At 39.7% G+C, this 14,506-nt stretch overlaps 1 protein-coding gene across 12 annotated transcripts in view; it reads right to left on the bottom strand.

The window, feature by feature from the left end:
- The window catches only part of JADE3 (jade family PHD finger 3), a 149,411-nt gene that overhangs the window by 19,508 nt on the left and 115,397 nt on the right, over positions 1-14,506 (bottom strand). For all 12 annotated transcript variants that reach the window (XM_029240048.1, XM_029240054.1, XM_029240046.1 and 9 more), the window contains 4 exons: positions 11,712-11,902; positions 8,306-8,517; positions 3,167-3,334; positions 632-748 (listed from right to left, as the gene is read on the bottom strand). In XM_029240048.1, coding sequence (XP_029095881.1) covers positions 632-748; positions 3,167-3,334; positions 8,306-8,517; positions 11,712-11,902 — 688 coding nt within the window. The remainder of the gene's footprint in view (positions 1-631; positions 749-3,166; positions 3,335-8,305; positions 8,518-11,711; positions 11,903-14,506) is intronic.

Below are 14,506 nucleotides of genomic sequence, written 5' to 3'. Positions count from 1 at the left end.
GCCTTTTCTGGGGGTGACTGGCCTCTCCCAGCCCCATCCTCCCCACCTCCAATGTTGCTTTTGGGTGCACCAGCTACGACTTCTACTTCAAGCAGCTGAATTTCTGTGCCTCAGATGTCTCAGAAAACTCGACTTGCACTACCATATGCAACAAATATGCCTATGAGAATGACTTTCAAACCTATCAACCAGAATTTATCCATTCAGATGCATCTTTCCCTATCAAATGAGTTGCACTTAGTCCAGCAACAGGGTCGTCTGTCAAATCATCCTGGAACCCAAGTCATCCATCTACAGTGGGTGAGCCACACAAGAACATGGGCCTGGTTGTTTAGAAGTTATGGCTTGTTTCCACCCAGGATCATCTAGCTTCAGAACTCACCTAATTCATCAGATTTGACAGTGAAGGATGGAAATTAACCACCACTATGGCTATTGAAAAGAATAAGCTGAAGGGTCCAGAGGCAACATCCAAAAAGGGGCTCCAGAAATGGTCTGTACAGTAGCAGAGCTCTAGGAGTGAGTGAGAAGCCTGCTGAGTAACCTTTCAATTAGCAGGATGCTCTCACTGGGAGGGTGAGTCTGGCCAATTTGGTGTTAGCCCACTCCACCACTTCTCATTGGGACTTACCTGAATACAAGCCCCTGTCTTCAACTTGCACAGGTTGCAGACTAAGGCCCACCGACTGGGCGGAATATGGGAGACCTTTGTGATTGGTTCCATCCTCTCAGGACAAGCAATGCTGACCTACAAATAAAACACCACCATAAGGCAGAAGGCACCAAGGCATTCCAGAAGTACCTTTCACAAACCATAAATAATATCACAAGAAGCTCAGAACATCAAAACAATGGGGTGAGCCATGTCTCCTAAGGTTACTATGGGACTTAGAATAAATAAAACCCGTCTCTAGCCACTGCTCAGGCCTTCAATCATTTCCAGTAATATAAATGCTTCATATATAGGATGAGAGGGCAGGAGTAGAGACTAGGCATGGTTACCTTAATGAATCAAAGATATCTACACTTTACTTAGGAACCAATGAAAGCTACTAAGGAAAGGAATTAAGATTCACAAAATCTAGCACCTCTCACATGTTTGAGATGGTGCCACATGCCTTGTGTTTTTTTCATTTAATAATGAATGCTGAAAAACAGCAGCAGTGACATAGTATCGTTGGAAAGTAGCAGCAACCTGTGTAATGAAGAGATTGCAGCACATAAGTAGAAAAGATGAGGATAACATTTTAAAACCAGTCTTTAAAATCATGCTAACTATCACCAGATTACTCTATTCTTTCAGCCAAAGTAGCTTTAAAGTTAAATTAGTCTTTGAGAGAGTGCTGAAAGAGATGTTTTTTAAAAACACGGAATTTTTCCGTGTGAAAATAAGGGGTCAAGCAACTTCTGGTAAAAAGTGTTTTCTTTAAAAATACGTACATGAGTTTCTAAGAGAGAAATGACTTTGAAAAGTGAAGGACTGTTGAGTAAGGATAGTTAAACTAGTACAAGTTCCACCCACATCGAGAAACCAATAGTAGAAAGATCAGAGACATCTAGAAAAGCCCCCAAAGTACTAGAAATCAGTATTAGAAACTATAAGAGAATGTCAACAGGTGAGAAATCTTCTTTTAATTTTAAAGAACTCTTCCTGAGTCATGTTCCAGACTTTTAATATTCTGAAAGAGCCTGCTTTATTAGCTGGGGAATTTGCTGCTAGAAATTAGTGATTCTCAGGCCAGAAACCTCAGAGTTCATTTCACATGTCTATTAGCTGGATGTTCTTAGTAAGAAAAAGAAACCACTACTCAAATTAAAAAAACAAACTGACTTCTATATCCATAAGAATACCATAGTATGTACCTAGAACTTTCAGTTTAACTTTGTGAGCTCGACTGCTAGACAGATTAGACGTTAACAAGAATAAAGGCAGGCAAGTTTTAAAGGAAGAATGAATTTCTGATACAGTATCATCAGCTCCCAATAAACTGAATTCTGCAGTCTCTCTTGTTCTGCAGTTAAAATGCTAACAAATTTGCTGGCTTGGATAGGGTTTGGGGAGAGAGAATGTGAATGAGCTGTCCAAACAGATTTTTTTTTTTTAAAAAAAGGGCAGCCATAGGGCTTCCCTGGTGGCGCAGTGGTTAAGAATCCGCCTGCCAATGCAGGAGACTCGGGTTCGGGCTCTGGTCCGGGAAGATCCCACATGCCGTGGAGCAACTAAGCCCGCGGGCCACAACTACTGAGCCTGTGTTCTAGAGCCCGCGAGCCACAACTACTGAAGCCCACGCGCCTATAGCCCGTGCTCCACAACAAGAGAAGCCACCACAACGAGAAGCCTGCGCACTGCAACGAAGAGTAGCCCCCCGCTCTCTGCAACTAGAGAAAGCCCACGCGCAACAATAAAGACCCAACGCAGCCAAAAATAAATAAAATAAATTAAAAATAAATAAATAAATAAATAAAAATAAAAAGGGCAGCCATAAAAAGTAAGAAGTAATGTCTGGAAGCCCTCAGGAAATATCAGCAACTGAAGGACCAGATTAAATAGTGAGGGGTGGCATTCTGAATAAAGACACTCTTAAAAAATGGAATACTACTCAGCAATGGAAAGGCATGAACATTGACACACACTACAATATAGACTGCTAGCCAGACAGAAAAGAGTGCATACTGTATGATTCCGTTTTTAGACAAAACGAAACTATAGTGATAGAAATCAAAATGGTAGTTACTCTTGGGTAATAGGGACCCAGATAAGGACTGGAAAGTGGGTGTGAGGGATCCTTCTGGGATGCTCTATGTCTACTTCTGGGATGTCCTATGTCTTGGTCTGGGTTGTGGTGACAGATACATACATGTGTAAAAACTTATGAAACTCTACACTTAAGATCTGGTATTTTTAAGGTAGGTTTTACCTTTAAAAAATGTGCTGCTCATACCCTCTCCTCTCATCCAAATTTATCCAATACCACTGTTAGTACCACCTATAAATTAATTAGCATGGGCTCACATGCCCACTTGCAAAAGAAGGATGTGAGGGAGGTCAAGTGGAACCATTGTCACCTCAGAAACTTGGGCAGGCATGAAGCATCTCCATGAAGCCTGAATCAGTCTGAACGTTGTGGGAGAGAAAATGGCCTCACAGACCTGGATGAATTCTTACCTCTGGAATCCACAGGGCACAGCTGACGTGAGCCCATTTAGTCCCTGTCCTGGTGGTCTTCATGGCTCCACCTTTCTTTGGACATAACAGACATTGTGGATGAATGCCCAGGACACAGGAGCGACACAGCCAGCTGCCTTCTGGGACCTTGAGGATGCCGTAGCAGGCCTGGAGGCACGAGGAGGAGAGGGGGGTAATGGTTAGCATCTTCTCACGGGGTCAATGTCTGCTCCGGTACACAGTCACAGAGTACCCTCCACTTTTAGGAGAAAGAGGCAAATAAGGCCAAACGAGCTCATATCCAGGATTTAGTAATTTTAAAACACTCAAAAAAAAAAAAAAAGCAACTTCTAGCATCTGTTTTAAGGTCAGCATGTCTGTCTATGAGAATTAACTTTAAGGACGATAGAGTGAGACTAGAAGGAAATACACGCAAAGGTTAGCCCAACTGTTATCTGAGTTTTGTGATTACATATTTTTTTTGCCTCCGTTTTCTAAAGCTTTCTCAATGATTATGTATTATAATTAGTCAGTCATATACTCACTGAACAACTTCTACATGTCATGCACTGCTGTGATCAAGAAAAAAGTGTTAAGAAATAAGCAGAATGAAACTTCTGAGGAGCAAATGAGCTGATGTTAAAGAGCCTTAACAGTGCCTGCTGCATAAAAAGCACTCTCAGGAAACTGTAGCAGTTACTTGCTTGAGTTGAAGAAAAAGGGACTTACGAATGGATCCTGAATTGAACAGAATATTAGACTAATCACAATAGTCCATAATGAGTTCTTGAAGCTACTTCAAATTCCTTACAGAATGAAGTCGGACAAATAAATAAATGAATTACTATTGGAGGTGCGAGGAGGGAGATTAGTTTGGAAATATTTTAGATTTCCTTTTCACTATCTCTAATTTCGCCCATCCTTCCCCCCTTACTGCTCTACTCTCACCATTAGAGACTATAGCTGGGGGTCACCTGGCTCCCCATGTGGCCTAGCATACCTTCACTACTGACTGATTCACCACCGCAGCTTCAAAGTCTGTGCCTGCCCCAGAAAGTTCACCCACACCTCAGAATCCAGTTCCAACAGTCACCATCATGTTACCCCCGCAACTGGCCCCCTTTCCAAACTCTCTCTATCCATATCACCACCATGCTTTGCAGCTTCCAGATCCAAATTCCTTGACTCTTATTATCCACTTTCCTTCATCTACTGTCCCTTGGGCTTGCTACTAATCCCTACGGAGTGGTCACTAGACTCTGACCTTCCTCTCCATCCCCACCACAACTGCTCCAAACAAGTCCTCATTCACGTCATGCCTGGATTGATTTATTTCTAAATTCTCTTCCTCTCCCCTCATACCTTCAATCATTCTTCTATTTGGCTGCCATATTCTTCTTACTAAAACAAAGACTTCATACCATTGCACAGCAATAAACCCTCTAAAAACCCCTTCTGCTCCCACCCCCAACCCCATCTAAAACCAGGGGCCTACTTCTTGAGATGTGTTTTGTAAGGCCAACAAGCTAAGAATGGTTTCCATATTTTTAAAGGGATGTTAAAAGAAAGAAGAATATGTAACAGGGACTATATGTGGTCCTCAAAGTCTAAAATATTTACTATCTGGCCCTTCAAAGAAAAAGCCTGCTGTTCTTCACCTCAATTCTCAGATCACTGTAGCCCCTGTGTCTGCTCCACTTCCTGACTCCCACCCTCCACTCAACGTCGTTTCCCTCACCAGGTACTTAGTCGACATCATGTATTCTTCTCTACTTTAACTGTTATGTTTCATCTCCTCAGTGATACTGTAAGGTCACTGGGGGTAGGTCCTTTACCATCAATTTATCTGGAAGGTTCTCTACGCTGAGCTTGAGTAGGTGGTTTGGTAGAACAAATAAATTTCACTCAACAACTGAAGCTGGATTCCAGCTAGGCTGCTGTCACAAAAGCAGGGCATCATTTTATAAGGTCCCTAAACTTCAAAGCTTTTTCTTTCTCTGAGATTCAGAAAGTCTGCAAGGAAATGAAAGCAAGCTTTCTACCTAAAACAGAGCCTCTTTCAGACCAGCAGAAGAAAAACCAGAAGCTGGTTCTAGCAATACCCTTTATCACCTGGCCATTTTATTGGGTAGAAAATCATTTACTGAGCTCTTCTGTAGACTTATTCCTGGTCCTAAGACCATAGAAACTTGTATTTCATTGTAGTGGCTCTCAACTTTTTCTAGACCACAAAATGACGAAGGCTGGACTGCATTTTTTTAAAAAAACTGCACACATGCACGAACATATGTTTTACATATAATTTCAAGGGGTTAATAAATTTAGTGCTAAACATTATATATATGACAGGTATAAAAACTATGAGCATGTACCTTCAGGCAAATTAATTTAGGCCTCAGTTTGAGTGTTCAATACGTGGGCTAAGAAGCAGAAAATGGAATACATTAAGGGCCTTGGAATGGTCCCAATTCTCACAGTTTTTCATGAAAAAATTTAATTGTTAAAATCCAACATCTATTGATGTAAAATAAACCCCTCTTCTAAAGTACTGACCGTAAGTGTATTATAGTCACAGAGGAACAAACAGTTGATATAATATGGTAGTTAAAGAAGAAAAATTATGTTTAATAAATATAATTGTCAACATGTCCCCAATTCTGTTGAGTAAACCAAATCTTCCAAATCATTTAAAGTCACTTTTCAGTCAACAGAGGGAGCTCTAACCTAAGTATCTCTTTAGAATTCAAGTGAACCTACTCACTTCGGAAGAATTCTCTTTTATATGAAGTTTTATGTGGCATCAACATCCAGCTTTAACACATACCAGCTTATATTCTGCAAGGCCTGGTCAGGTGTTATTGTCATTTCTTTCTATGTGAGGAAAGGGCACCATTTATTGTCGTTACTGGATATGTTTTCAAAGCAAAATACCTTTAAGGAGAATTTTTATGCTACACTTCATTTTGTTAAAGAACCTGGAAGTAATTCATTAATATTTTGTCCCAACTGTGAAGGACAAATACAGAAAATATATACAGGTGACCTCAGTACTATTACCTTCAATTCTACTAAAGATCCACAATCATTTATCTGAAAACTCTAGGGTAAGAAACATCAGGAAATTCAGAATTGTTCATATCTTAGGAAAGTGATACAGTATATACATGGCATATTACCTAACCCCCTAATGGGACCAGGGCAGTGCCATATAATCAAATACATTAATATTTCTCTAACAAAATATATGAGTATTTTGACAAAATGGAATAAAGACTACAAATAGCCTCATACGGGGTGAGTTCTGCTACTGCCCTCAAATCAGTTTTGGTGCCAAACTTAGGTAAAAACTTGTAGCTTTCAGAGCTTTAAAATTTTGGAAATGCATAGAAGGGACTGTGGACCTGTACTGTCAGATATTTAAGTTCATACTTAAAGTAGTAAAGATTTTCTCTGTCACTAAAGGTGAGACATAAATGCCAGTAACTGGTAGAGTGAATATAAATTTTCAAAATTCACTCTAAAAGGATACAAGTAAAAGGAAGAAAGAGACCCAACTGATCACAGAATATTCTGAGTACCTTTTAATACAGAGGGTTAGGTTAGGTGGCCCATGGAACTAAAATAAAGTCTTAAGTCCTGGTTTCTCTCTATCTCCTGTATTATCTAATGATTTTAATATTTTTGTAGTCAGGATGATCCTTCTAAATTACAAATCATATCCTTCAGGGTTGACAGGACAAAACCGAAGTTCCTTAGTTTGTCAGAGAAGGCCCTTCACATGTGTCCCTTGTATCCCTCTCTACCCTCACTCTCCATGCATTCCCTACTCGACCCCACCACTCTCCACAGTTCTGAACAGCTCAGAGTTGCCTCTAACATACTTTGCCTACTCTCACTACCCCACCTGAACATGTTCTCCTCTCTGCCTGAACACACGCTGCTGTTTTTTTCTGGCATTTTCCTTTGGCCATTAAGATTCAGCTTGGATGCCACCTTCTGGATGGTATCCCCGACCCCCATCCCTCCCATGCACTTCCACAGCAGCATGACTTCAATCTACAAAAACACTTGGCATACTATGCTAAATGGGCAGTTTCCTTGTAGACCCTACACCAGATTCTGATCTCCCTGGGGGCAAAGACCATGTCTGCCTCTTCATCACTGTATCTTCAGCATGCAGCACAGTCCTGGAACATGGATGGTGTTGCATACCTATTTGCTAGATAAATTAATGAAATGAATGAAACACACAACAGGTTCAGAAGAGTGAAAAATCACTTAGGGTAAGGGAGTTCAAGAAAGGATTCGAACTAGATCTTGAAAGATATGTAAAGTTTTGTTAGCTGGAGGTGGGAGAAGGCATTTTAAATTGGTGTGGCTGAAACATGGAGACAGGACAGCATCAGGAATATTCATCACTGCCCCACTGAGTAACCTTATTTTGCTAGAGCATAGGGCTTGTGGGGGAAGAAAGGGAAAGAGCTGAAAAGAATGTGGATATCACCATCATCATTACTATTAATTTAAAAAAGTAGTGTGGTAGAGAAAGAATGACAACTAGCTATAAGAGGTTGGGTAAAGTCACTTCACCTCTCCTGGTATTATCTGTAAAATTAAGGAGTGGGATGGTTTTTTACAATCCTAAAATTCTATGATGTTTAAAAATGGAGTAGACCTAGTTTCCTGGAAGTGGTATATTTGGGAGACAGAGGAGGGCTCTGGGTGCCAGGATGAGGAGTCCCGACTTCCAGCTGTAGGAAGTGTAAACTCCCCAAGGTTACTGACCATGGGTGTAACCTGATGATATAACAGGGACTCCAAGGCAGAGGAGAGACTCCCAGGCAGGTAGCAAGGAGACTCCCCAGGGGACCGTAAAAGTATCGAACAAGGCAATCTCAATGGCATGGGCATGAAGATACACAATAAAGACCTGGGTTTAGCCCCCTGGAGTAAAGTTAATAAGTCACCTTGGGGATCATAAGAAGTATTATTTCTAAAGGAATTACTGGAGAACAGCCAGGCCAAATCCTTATTTTCACCCTTAAATGCAAGCTGCTACCCAGATATGGGTGCTGGAGATGATCACTGAACTTCAGAAAGGCTGACCGTGGGGAGGTGGCGGTCTCCACTCTCACTAACCTGATGCACACAGATGTTACACTTATCACAGAACACCATATCATTCCCTTCTTCACTGTCTGGAGACCGGCACACATCACAGATCACATCTTCATCATACTCTATGCCTAGCCCTTCCTCTGTCTCAATAGCATGGTTCATATTTTCATGGCAATGGCGTTCCAGGACTTCTACTGTCTTTTCCATAAGATTCTCATCAACTGGCCCACAACCTGCACAGAAATACAAACAATCAATCAACCCATCAGTCAGCTGTCATTCCCAAATCACCTACTGTGAGCCCGGTGCAGGGGTGGGGAGATTCTAAAGGATAAAACCATCTCTTCCCTGATCTAAAACAACCAGATTTTAAAGAATCTTTTACTAGAGCTATTCTAAAATTTACCTATCATCACATATTAGTGTTTGACACATGAAAGGAGAAATACATTTCACCATATTCTTTGTAAGTTATATATACTGACCCTTTCAATTTTCTGTCCAAATCCTAGCCAGTCTCCTCCTAAATCTGTTTTTTTTTCTCTCTCTCTCTCTCTGTCTCTTTTTTGTGGCTGCGCCATGAGGCTTGTAGGATCTCAGTTCCCTGACCAGGGATTGAACCTGGAAAGCCCGGAATCCTAACCACTAGGCAACCAGGGAACTCCCCCGAATCTGTTTTCTCTTATTCCCACTGAGGGAGGACTTTCATTGGACTTTGTAATCTTGAACACTTTATAGTATAATAAAATAATTAGAATCATATGACTATTTGGATATAAATAACAATTCATTCTTAGCAAATTAGTTCCAATGAGCACATCTAATGGTTACACAAGGAAAATTTCATACAAAAAGGTATTAAGCCATAAAAGAAAATTCTAGGTACTGTATATGTGATTATACATATGAAATATTTATTTGTTTTTCAAACCTGACTTTTAGAAAATCCAATAATATTCTCTAATGACAAACTATAATATAAAATAAACTTATTAGCATTCATAAAGGTCTAACTGCAAATTCTGAAATTACCTTTTTTGCCTCTTGATTCCTTTTCCTTCTATACTTTTAATTTTTCTTAGCCTTCTATACATAATAACTCAACTAAAAGATTCATATGATGGCTATTGGTAACAACTAAACATTTTTCTTCTTAGGGGGACTGATGATTTTGTGAGAGCACACATATATTTATTCTAACAGCTTATAAACTCAGGAGTACTTCTCAAAGTGATCCAAAACAAATTTATCCAAATATACCACTTCATCTGCAATATAAGATCCTAAGGAACTTTGGAATTCCACATAAACTACCTTTTCAATGTTGTTGCTACTTATGAAACCAAAAACTACTCAGGTAGTATGTTTAATTTTTCCAGCCAAGACAAATTACACTTTTTTTTTTTCCTGGAGTGAAGGAGTATAGTGTCTGGTTATAAGAGCACTTGGATTCAAATTCCAACTTGACCTCACATTGGTTATATAAGCTTTGACAAGTTATTTACCCTCTTTAGGGCTTAGCTTCCTTATCTATAAAAATAAGGATAATAATACCAAACTCATTGATTTCTTGTGAGGCAGAGATGAGATCATGTTCATACATTGCTTAGTATAGTGACTGGTATGCAGTAAGCACTCAACTTTTAGAATTCCTTAATCTGAACAAAAAACATGCTTAAGATAATATTGTTTTTGAAAGTTTATTTTAAGCTCTTAGAACCTTACTACAATATCATTCACTCTAAAGGAATGCTGGAGATAAGGTAATCATCTTTTTAAAACTCATCCAAGCCTAAATGCAATGTGGTATCCTGGACGGGATCCTGGAACAGAAAAAGGTCATTAGTGGAAAAACTGGTGAAATTCCAATAAAGTCTGGAACTTAGCTAATAGTACTGTACCTGTGCTGGTTTCTTAGCTTTGACAGATGTATCATGGTAAAGTGAGATGTTAACATTAGGCGAAACAAACTGCGTGAGGCGTATATGGTAATGTATTAAAACTGCAACTTTTCTTGAAAGCTAAAACTATTTCAAAAATTTTTTTGAAAGCTTATTTAAAAAAAACTCATCCAAAGGGAATTAACTGCAAAATACCAAAGGGACTTTGTTATAAGGCAGTGTCATGTTGAAGGCAGCACTGTAATGACTATAGTGTATATGGATGCTGTATGGTTCATAAACACAACTGTACATTGAGCCATCGATCCACTTGATTATGCCCTCATACTCTCATTTTCCCTTTCTGTCAGTCTTTTATTCCCTTCTCTTTGTGGTTCCGACCCTAAATTTTTTTGACCCCTCTCCTTCCTCTTAGAAGGCAGAACAAGAGAAGACATAAAACAAAATGTTTTAAAAAGCAAGGAGTTAGTATTGGTTACTGGCAGAGTAACTATCACCACCATGCCAAACTGGATTTAGTATAATTTTAATTTTGTATTCACATGCATTCAGATACCAACCTCAAAAGAAAGAAAGAAAAAAAAGGGAAGAAAAGGAAAACCACTGATCCTTGTTGTACTAACAATGAACAAATGTGATTCAAACAAAAACAAAATCAAATGTATCCTTTACCATATCTCATACAGAGAGTTAAAAACCACCCAGTTTCACAGGACCACTTGGACCTAAACACTGTTTAGACTGAAAACAGGTCAAAAAGAACTGTGTGTAAGTATAAGGTGAGTTTCCTTTCAGCCTAGGATTTCTGAGCATTGCCGGTATGGTACTGTATGGCACACGTTTACTTTAAAATTACTACTATGTTTACTACGAGGTTTTTTATTTGCTTGTTTTTGCTTCATTCTATTCTATTTTTTGAGAGTAGCATGACAACTCTAGAACTCACTGTAGGTAGCTAAGAACTGCTTTGGGGATGTTTTACCCTAGGCCTGCCATTCTTCTTCCAGGCAGCAAAATACAAGTCCTACATTAAGGCATCCTGGTCACATCAACCTGTCAGTTGCAGTGGTGCTGCCTAATGCTGAAGTTGCAGTTTCTCTCCATCAGGTGGAGATGTCAGAGGTGCCACTGCCCTTGGCCCTGCTCACTGATCATGGTACTTTTCAGGGCCGAACGAGCAACCAGTCTCAGAATCCTTCTCAACCAGAAGTCCAATCAGCCATGACCAATCTCACACTCAGAACTGGGAAATGGCCTTGTGAAACCTACATGCCATCCCTGATCTGTGATTTTCACCATGAACAAGGAAAGACAAGGTCAGATTTAAATGTTACTGCTCTACTTCAATATATTTATGCATTTCAGGAAATGCCTCATTAAGATTAAGATTAAAGAGAAAAATAAATGAAGAGCCCAGAAAAGAAAGGAAGCCACAAAATGAAAGCAAGTTAAAATGGTCCTGACACCTTTTTAAAAAAATCACAAATCAAGTCAAGGAACAAGTTACTTGTGAGGAAACAACTTACCCATTTCTGCGAGGTCTTCATTGAGTTCCTGGAGCCAGAAGATGTCCATGTCATCTAGGTCATAGCGGCACACAGATGCCGCCAGCTCCATGATGTTGATGTAGCCAGGCTCTGCAGTCTCTGGGCTGGAGCAGTGGATGTACTTCCGGGGTCGGATAAATAGGACCTCCTTTACCTTGTCGGCTACAATCCTAGAAAAGCAAAAGAAAGACACTGATAACAATCAACAAATGACAGATTCCAGGCACTGACTGGATGGGCCCAACAGCACTCAGGCCATACAGTGGAGCTGAATGTTCTCCCTTCCCACCCTGGAGAAATCCCCTGCTCCGCCAAATGAGAGGCATGACAGATCCCTTTCTAGAAAGTAAATGGTTGTACAAATCCAGCGTTGTTATTTGCTGTGAATACTCTGACTGCTAATAGAATGTTTCATTTACGCTTTTGGCTCCTAGGCCCTTACTACCATTCCTTCTAATAAAATATTGCATTGTGCGTTCTTGGTGCAATGGCCACCACGTATATTTAGAAGGGGAACCAGAAGAAGGGGTGATACCTGTACAAAGGCACAGCCGGATTACATACCAAAGATATATTTTAGCTAAACTCATGATTTTCTACCATGGAGGCCATACTGGATGGTGGTAAAGAGTATAGGCTATAGACTCACACAAACCTGTCTTTTACTGCCACTCACTCGCATGGTGATCTTGGGCAATTACTTAATGTCTACAAAGTTCAGTTTTCTCAGCTAAAAAGGACGATAATCATAAATTATGATATAATAGTATCAAACTTATAGGGCTATTATGACGATTATATGAAATAAAATACGTAAAGTGCTTAGTAAAGTGTATAGTAAAAAACAGATGATCAGTAATGCCAGTGTTGGGCTGCCCTGGTGGCACGGTGGTTGAGAGTCCGCCTGCTCATGCAGGGGACACGGGTTCATGCCCCAGTCCGGGAAGATCCCACATGCCGCGGAGCGGCTGGGCCCGTGAGCCATGGCCACTGAGCCTGCGCGTCCAGAGCCTGTGCTCCGCAACGGGAGAGGCCACAACAGTGAGAGGCCCGCGTACAGCAAAAAAAAAATAAAAATAAAAAAATAATAATGCCAGTGTTATTTTTATATCTCTTATTATTTTTACTATTTAGGTAGATGAGTTAAAGCCAAGAGGCCATGGATTTATACAAACTTAAGCCATTTCCCAACCATAAATGATAGTGACTATAAGTCTGAGTCAGGAAAACACAATGGGATGAAAGATTCCCGTTCTTCCACCAAATTATCTAGCAGGCCTGAGCAAACCCATTATTTTCCCAAACCCCTCCTGACACTTAAAAGCCCAAGGCAAGGAAACCAAGCAAGGGAAGAAACAGAAATTTCTCATACCAATGACTCGTTCTACAATGAATGTTCTAGATAGTACATGAAGCATCAGAAAATGTAACCAAGACGAAATCTGAATTATTAGTCCCTGGAAATTTTAAAGAACAGGGTAGGCCATCTAAAAAAGAGAGAAAGGGGGTAATCCAAGAGGAAATCAAAAAATACCTAGAAACAAATGACAATGAAAACACGACAACCCAAAACCTATGGGATGCAGCAAAAGCAGTTCTAAGGGGGAAGTTTACAGCAATACAATTCTACCTCAAGAAACAAGAAACATCTCAAATAAACAACCTAACCTTACACCTAAAGAAATGAGAGAAAGAAGAACAAAACTTCCCCAAAGTTAGCAGAAGGAAATTAATCATAAAGATCAGATCAGAAATAAATGAAAAAGAAATGAAGGAAACAATACCTAAGATCAATAAAACTAAAAGCTGGTTCTTTGAGAAGATAAACAAAATTGACAAACCATTAGCCAGACTCATCAAGAAAAAAGGGAAAGGACTCAAATCAGTAGAATTAGATATGAAAAGGGAGAAGTAACAACTGACACTGCAGAAATACAAAGGATCATGACAGATTACTACAAGCAACTCTATGCCAATAAAATGGACAACCTGGAAGAAATGCACACATTCTTAGAAAAGCACAACCTTCTGAGACTGAACCAGGAAGAAATAGAAAATATAAACAGACCAATCACAAGCACTGAAATTGAGACTGTGATTAAAAATCTTCCAACAAACAAAAGCCCAGGACCAGATGGATTCACAGGTCAATTCTGGCAAACATTTAGAGAAGAGCTAACACCTATCCTTCTCAAACTCTTCCAAATATAGCAGAGGGAGGAACATTCCCAAACTCATTCTACGAGGCTACCATCACTCTGATACCAAAACCAGACAAAGATGTCACAAAGAAAGAAAACTACAGGGCAATATCACTGATGAACAGAGATGCAAAAATCCTCAACAAAATACTAGAAAACAGAATCCAACAGCACATTAAAAGGATCATATACCATGATCAAGTGGGGTTTATCCCAGGAATGCAAGGATTCTTCAATATACGCAAATCAATCAATGTGATACACCATATTAAGAAATCGAAGGATAAAAACCATATGATCATCTCAACAGATGCAGAAAAAGCTTTTGACAAAATTCAACACCCATTTATGATAAAAACCCTCCAGAAAGTAGGCATAGAGGGAACTTACCTCAACATAATAAAGGCCATATATGACAAACCCACAGCCAACATCGTTCTCAATGGTAAAAAATTGAAACCATTTCCACTAAGATCAGGAACAAGACAAGGTACCCACTCTCACCACTATTATTCAACATAGTTTTGGAAGTTTTAGCCACAGCCATCAGAGAAGAAAAAGAAATAAAAGGAA

Source organism: Monodon monoceros, unplaced genomic scaffold (genome assembly GCF_005190385.1).
Source record: "Monodon monoceros isolate NGI ecotype Baffin Bay Population unplaced genomic scaffold, NGI_Narwhal_1 Super_Scaffold_22, whole genome shotgun sequence".
Taxonomy (NCBI): domain Eukaryota; kingdom Metazoa; phylum Chordata; class Mammalia; order Artiodactyla; family Monodontidae; genus Monodon; species Monodon monoceros.
The sequence above is the reverse complement of the archived record's forward strand: the minus strand, read 5'-3'. Positions and strand labels throughout refer to the sequence as shown.